The sequence below is a fragment of the Paramisgurnus dabryanus genome, chromosome 2 (genome assembly GCF_030506205.2).
Source record: "Paramisgurnus dabryanus chromosome 2, PD_genome_1.1, whole genome shotgun sequence".
Lineage (NCBI taxonomy): Eukaryota > Metazoa > Chordata > Actinopteri > Cypriniformes > Cobitidae > Paramisgurnus > Paramisgurnus dabryanus.
This window is the reverse complement of record NC_133338.1, coordinates 34791817-34798969: the sequence shown is the minus strand read 5'-3', so window position 1 is coordinate 34798969 and position 7153 is coordinate 34791817. Positions and strand designations below refer to the sequence as shown.

Below are 7153 nucleotides of genomic sequence, written 5' to 3'. Positions count from 1 at the left end.
TGCTGGTGATAAAATATTTATGTGTGTATGGAGTCACTGTGCTCATCATTGTGCTTTTCAAAGCCTAACATTTGAAAATTGGTGTACAGTTTGGCTCAAATTGGTCACACAAAATCATGAATTGATTGACACTTTGGATGTACCATTTGGCATAGGACCATTGTAGTGTAGTCTACAGTATGTTCTGATCAAATGCCACCCAACTAAAGGAGATAATCCTTAAAACTAATACAGATCTTTAGACTAAGATCAGATCTTTATTTTCTTTCTTTCTTTCTGATGGGTAACCCAGATTCATAGCAGCAGTTTTGATTTTGTAAAAACAACAGAACATCATTTTGACTCACAGTCATGTGTTATTTATTTCTTTTGATCAAATCCCTTTTATAATTCTTAGTTTTTCAGAATAAGTTTTTTTAATAGGTTTTACTGATCTATGTCAATATATTATGCAATAATTTAGTAGTAATTCTAATTATTTAATTTTGGGAAAACAAAACTAGATAAATTTAGATATTAAAGCATCAGTTACAAAATCCAACCCTCACATACATTAAACCCCCCTCATACATACCAGTATAAACCATCTTTAACAGTATTACATCATATGAAGGAATTTGACATGTTTTATCCCTCAAAACCCTGAAGACCACATACATTAACCAAATAAATCCAATGTGCAATTGTTGAGATTTAGGCCTCGGACTCAAACATCTTCTTTCTGCCATCCATACCAGCCTTATCCTCAATGTTCTTACGCCAGTCACCCACTGCCTCTTTCTCCTGTAGAGACAGAAAAATCACAATGTCTCAAAACAAAAAACCCTTTACTTTCATGTAGTCCTCTTTCCGTTCTTTGTAGTTTAGTACTGTATCTATAACAACACGTTTAACAGTTGACTGTTGATCCATATTAATCAGGAGCGGCAATTTCTCTACACTTGCCTCTATGTTTGAGGTGTTACAGGGTATTAATGTTCACTCACCTCCTCTTTAACCTCTTTCTTGACCTGTTTAAGGTTGGCTCTTAAGTCCAGGGACACTTTGTGTTTCGAGCCCAGCAGTGCCTGCAGCATGGCATCAGCAGACATGCGCACTTTCTTCAGAACGGGCTTCTTGAATTTACCCTTTAGGTCTTGAATCTTTATCTTCAAATCCTCAATCTATACAGATCAAAACAAAAGATATGATGAAAAAAATTAAAAGATAAAAAAAAAACATTACTGATGACTAATCTATAAGTTCTGTAAATAGAAAATAACTGCCGTAAATACCTCCTTGTTTGATTTGGCCACTTTGCTCTCCATGTCGTATCTTTGTTCATCAATGACATCAATCTGATGATGCAGCTTCTTACACAGTTCCTTTACAAAGACGCACACAAACACATGTCACTAATTCATTATATACACTTACATACGGTATACTGTGTGCATTCATGATCACAGGAGCTTGCATGAAAGAAAGTCATATGCTTTTTGATCAACATGAGGGTAAGTAAAGTAGAAAATTTAATCCTGTAGAGCTTTAATCTGTTTGTGTGTGTGTGTGTGTGTGTGTGTGTGTGTGTGTGTGTGTGTGTGTGTGTGTATACCTGGAGTTCTTGCGAGCTTCCAGGCAGTGAAAGTGCAGGGCAGTTCTCCTGCATGTATGTCTCTTTTTCCTGCTCCGCCTGAGCTGCCTCTTCCTCTAAAATATCGTGGGCAATCTGAAGCAACAAGCTCTGTAGCACAAAGACAGAAGAAGCACATACTTTGTTAAAAAAATTATGAATCCTCTGCTCAGAACTTTTTTCCTGCTTTTATTTTATTTATTTTTGTATATTGAAGAACAGTATTGAGTACAAAGGTACAAGTTCCTCAGCTCAGAACTTCAGATCGAAAGAATCAAAGAAATGACCTCACCTTCAGATGGTGCCTACGGCTGGATGTCATCTTTTTCCTATAAAAAAAGAAATTGTTAACTAGTAAACACAGTAACTTAAATCAGTCCACAATAATATACAAGAGCTTTAAAAGTCTAAGCTGGTTTGATAATCTTAATTGGTCTCCCAAGCTTGTTAGGCTTATCTTTTGAATGGTTTTAGAAAGGTTTTGTTCACTTTTTTAGCTGGTGAGCCTGGGAGACCAGTTGATGTGATCATAATGGCTGATACAGAGGGAATATGGTTATGTATCATTGGGTGACCATACATACCATTCTTTCCGAATGCATCTTGGCCAGGATTTTGGTGCGTATTCCGGAAGTCGTATTTGTTGACCGCATACACCATTCAGTTAAAAACATAAGACATACAATCATAGTTTCATTCTTACCTTAAAATATAATGGTTGCTTTTCTGTAAAAATAATAATCCTCTATGACATATGCGGTCGACAAATACGACTTCCGGAAGACGCACCCGGAATTCTGGCCAGGACGCATCCGGGAAGAATGGCACGTATGGTCACCCTAATGTATCATGCTGGTTTTTATTTAAAGGGACACTCCACTTTTTTTTAAATAGGCTCATTTTCCAGCTCCCCTAGAGTCAAACAATTGATTTTTACCGTTTTGGAATCCATTCAGCCGATCTCCGGGTCTGGCGGTACCACTTTTAGCAGAGCTTAGCACAATCCATTGAATTTGATTAGACCATTAACATTGCGCAGAAAAATTATACTACTCAGTGCCCGAAAATAGTCCCCTGCTATTGAAAGTTACCAAGGGGACTATTTTCGGGCGCTGCGTAATATCATTGTGGCAGCAAAGTTCTTGATTATTACGCCAGAATGAGAGTATAGTTCCTAGTCATATCGGCCAAGAAAATCGCATTTTCTGTCGCTCTTAGTACATGATGTAACTACAGAAGAGTCAAGTTTTAAATAGAAAAAATATAGAAACTCTTTGGTCAATTTTGAGCGTGATGCTAATGGTCTAATCAGATTCAATGGATTATGCTAAGCTATGCTAAAAGTGCTAGCGCTAGCGGAGATCAGCTGAATGGATTCCAAAACTGTAAAAATCTAATGCTTAACGCTAGGGGAGCTGAGCATATTTAATTTAATGTCTCTTTAATGTGCTAGTATGTGTCATAGTTAATTACAATCTACTTAAAAACATCAGTTTGGAGCTTGATTCTGAATATATGTGACTTAAGTAAATAAGGAATGGGTGATTTGTTCATTCACTTGAAATATTAATATAGTCTGTGAGCATATGTCGCTAAACACACTTTCACACAACACCAAGCTCACAACGTAATTCAATACTTACTCAGACATCTTGCCGTTTCTTTGTGATGACCCTGGTCAGGGTGAAGACTCCTGTAGGTGGAGGAGGGGTGAGATGTCACCTTCAAATGGAAACAATTTACATACACTCATCAGTCTAGCAGCAGATCTAAATTTGACCAAACATTATGTGTGTGTGTGTGTGTCTCAGACAGAGGGAAGGGTACATGGGTGTGTGTCGAAGTGTCAATACCCACAAAAGTATTAGGTGTTTCGAGGTTTGAATTTGGGAACAGTTGTCTTGTGTTTTTTTTGGAGATCCTTTGTAGGAGGTAAGAGACAGCTGAGAGAAACCTGTTGCCTCTTGAGGAATCTTGTCAGCTTCAAGGCCCAACAGCTGAAACCCTCCTCAATTTTAAAAATACTTTCTTATAGCAAGCGACCATTAGTATTTTTGCAAAAAATTATAATAAGTTGAGTGCAAAGTTAATGCATTGCACTTATTCCATTTAAATTCTATTTTCTTTTAAATTAATATTCAAAACATGAAGTAAATGTTTGCAGCAAACTAAGATACAGAGATGCTTTGTGTGTGATGAACTAACAAGAAATATGGAAAAGGTGTTTTAGGAAAATATAATTCGATAATTTGATCTTTTTTATGCCAGAAAGTTGGGTTGTGAATGAACGTTAATTATGATAATCTTGTTTTTTGGGGGGGTTAGTTGCTTTAAGTGAGAGCTATCCTGCATTTTATGAATTGTGCTGTAAAAAGGTATGCCTGCCTACTTTAGGTCTAATAATTCAATGATGAGATTAAGACCAGCAAAGTTTGATTTCAATCATTGAGTTTACATTAATTTCAATCTTTCACATTGCCTTAGTCTACATTAAATATATTAAGGTTATATTTTCAAAATCAATGACTTTCACAAAAATTGTATCTGAATCATCCAGTATTAATTTTGTCAAAATAAATGAGTGAACACAACAACAACAAAAACACAGTAATATATAATCTATAATTTATTTTATGATTACAATGATTCCTTTTTTTTTTTACTAAAAATGATTAATTTGTAACATACCGTTGAAAATGTTCATTTTTTAGGGCATTTAAAATAATTCCACATCATTTAACCTGTTAGTCTTTGTCTACTACCAAATATTGACTTTCAGACAATAAGTAATAAACAGTAATGCAGATTTTCTGTCTGAGACTGTCTGCTCAGCATGTATAAGATCTTCTGTTATTAAGATCTGTGGTATCATTTTATGGTGATGAAGCCCAGTGCCTTTACCGCTGTCTTATGGATAAACATGAATAATAGAGAGACTCACCTTTCAGCTTGCAACAGGACGTTCACAGGAGTTTACAAAGAACAAGTGTGAAGCTATAACATTAGATGGGTTTATATAGGCTCCCCAAATGGCATCTTCAGACTCTTTAAGGAAGCAGATCTTGCCAAGCCAATGAGGTTTCATCACCCCCATTCACACACAACACACATATGTTGGTATTATCATTACAAGAACTTTCCATCAACTCTGATTTTAGTGAGCTAATTCAATCTATACCAGTAAACCTAACCCGCACAGAATCATGTTAGGATCTTTACACATTTTAGTTACAGTACACATCATTTAGTAATGTTTATTCAGCTGTTTGAATTGTGGGAACCGTAGTGGTGTTCTCACATTGTAGTAAATGTCAAGAAGTTTTCCTAGATTGTGAGAAAAACATTGTCCACATAACATTGTTGTACACCTGAAACACATGTACCCCAAAAGTATAATATAACCATACAAATATCATACATCTTTACTTTGTCATCTTAATAAGGACATACATACAGACTTATATTTTTATACAAAGCTAATTGTTATGGCTATAGTCTAACATTATGCATATTTAAAACTTGAAAAGTGTTTATGAATTGTTAGGATGCATTATTGTGATCTGACTATGAAGATTTCAATCTGCTTTACTGCTGTTGCTATGTGTGTTTTCCCACCTGTTGTTTTCTATAGTAACACAATGTTAGCAATAAAACAGGTGGGAAATCCCATTCTATTTTACAACACAGTAGAACTGACATAATAACACACTGTTTTAATACTTCCTCAAACCACTATAAATGTTGACAGGTCTGTTTCAGAAGATTATATAGTTACGTTTTATTTTCTTGCAGAAACATGTCGATACTTCTGTTTATAATGATGTTAATTGTGGGTGGCAATATCCACTGACAAATCAAAATAGACATAAATTTAAAGGCCTATTGTGTAACTTTTAGAAGGATCTCTTGACAGAAATGCAATATAATAGGCCTACACATAACTTTATCAGTGGTTTATTAAAACCTTACATAATGAACTGTATTGATTATTATTACATATACACAGCCTTACATTAAAGTTGCTGTCATGTTTTCATAGTAGCTCTAAACCAGGAGTGGCCATTCCTGGTCCTGGAGGGCCACTGTCCTACAAGGTTTAGCTCCAGCTTGGCAGGACTGTGGCTCTCCAGGATTAATGTCCAACACTGGTCTACAAAGTGCACTTCATCCCTACATTGTCTTGTCTTCGACAACAACATGTTTGTCCTCTGGCCATAGCTTCTTATTGCGTTTCGAAATTGAGATTGATTGCAATTTGCAATCTCACCACTAGATGCCACTAAAAATAAACATTTAATAGTTGTAAGAATAGTTTACCCAAAAATTAAAATTCGGCCATCATTTACTCACTCTCATGTTGTTACAAACCTGTATACATTTCTATGATCTGCTTAACACAAAGGAAGATATTTGTAATGAAGCAGGAAACAGAAACACTATTGACTTCCATAGTAGGAAAAAATACTTTGGAAATCAGTGGTGCTTAAAATATCTTCCTTAGTGTTCATCAGAACAAAGAAATTAACTTGTTTGTAACAACATGAGGGTGAAGTAAACGAAGACATTTTCATTTTTGGGTGATTTGACTATCCCTTTAAGACTTAAAGATCTTAATCCTGATGTTGGATTTTGAGTTTTAGGTTGTATGATCTGATTTGGTCAACTGTCTGACTTAAAAACCCACCCTAATATTTAAAATCAGTACAGTACTGTGCACACACCTCCCTCCAAAAACATCATCTGAAGTTTCCTCTACCAGGCAGCCACCAGAGAGCGCCATATATACTGTTAAGAACTGTCCATTAAAGGGGACATATCATGAAAATCTGACTTTTTCCACGTTTAAGTGCAATAATTGGGTCCCAAGTGCTTCTTTCAACATTGAAAATGTTTTAAAGAACAACCCAGTAACTTGGTTTTGGTAAACCATTCTCTGCAAGCATGTGAAAAAACAGGTAATTGAAATCTGGCTCCCCTTAATGTCACAATGGGATAATACCACCCCTTAGTCTGCACACCCAAAAAACGCTCATAGCTACAAAGTGGCGATTTTAACATGCTATAATAAATTATCTATATGGTATTTTGAGTTAAAACTATACGCTGGGGACACAAAAGATTTATTTTACATCTTAACCCTGGAGAACCAAAGATGATTTTGGGTATCAGCAATTAACATTGGCCAAATTTGACCCCGTGGATACTCCAGGGTTAAAAGTCTTGTAAAAAGTCTTGTTATTTTGCTTTACATCACTTTAGTTCACACTTTAAAGAGTAAATGAAGCAGTAAGAAAGATAAAAAAAAGTAATAAATGGACGTTTATTCTATGAAATGAAAATATAAAAAAATGCATAAATATAAGCATTTAATAGAAAAAAATAATGTTTATTTACAGTTTTCAATGCAAGGGTGCCCTCATCCTGCAGTAGCGCAGTGTGTGAAATAACTTTTCCTACTGCTTCAATCCTTGCAGGTTGCCACAAGGTTAGTAGAATTGTTATTAGATCCCCTTTATATTGTAGTCTTTGGTATACATCCTT

General features: G+C 35.4%; 1 protein-coding gene across 2 annotated transcripts; it reads right to left on the bottom strand.

Annotated features, from left to right (window-relative positions):
• Positions 1 to 336: 336 nt before the first annotated feature.
• Positions 337 to 6000, bottom strand: LOC135778838 (troponin I, fast skeletal muscle). 2 transcript variants are annotated; one of them, XM_065289446.2, is made up of 7 exons: positions 4554 to 6000; positions 3256 to 3305; positions 1905 to 1941; positions 1595 to 1723; positions 1275 to 1364; positions 987 to 1163; positions 337 to 783 (listed from the first exon to the last, which is right to left on the bottom strand). In XM_065289446.2, the coding sequence occupies exons 2-7, from the start codon at positions 3261 to 3263 to the stop codon at positions 694 to 696; spliced, it is 531 nt and encodes a 176-aa protein (XP_065145518.1). In that variant the 5' UTR covers positions 3264 to 3305; positions 4554 to 6000; the 3' UTR covers positions 337 to 693. The 2 variants fall into 2 exon arrangements, with proteins under 2 accessions (XP_065145518.1, XP_065145517.1); XM_065289445.2 differs by having other exon boundaries at positions 3256 to 3334; positions 4554 to 5995.
• Between the last annotated feature and the right edge of the window lie 1153 nt (positions 6001 to 7153).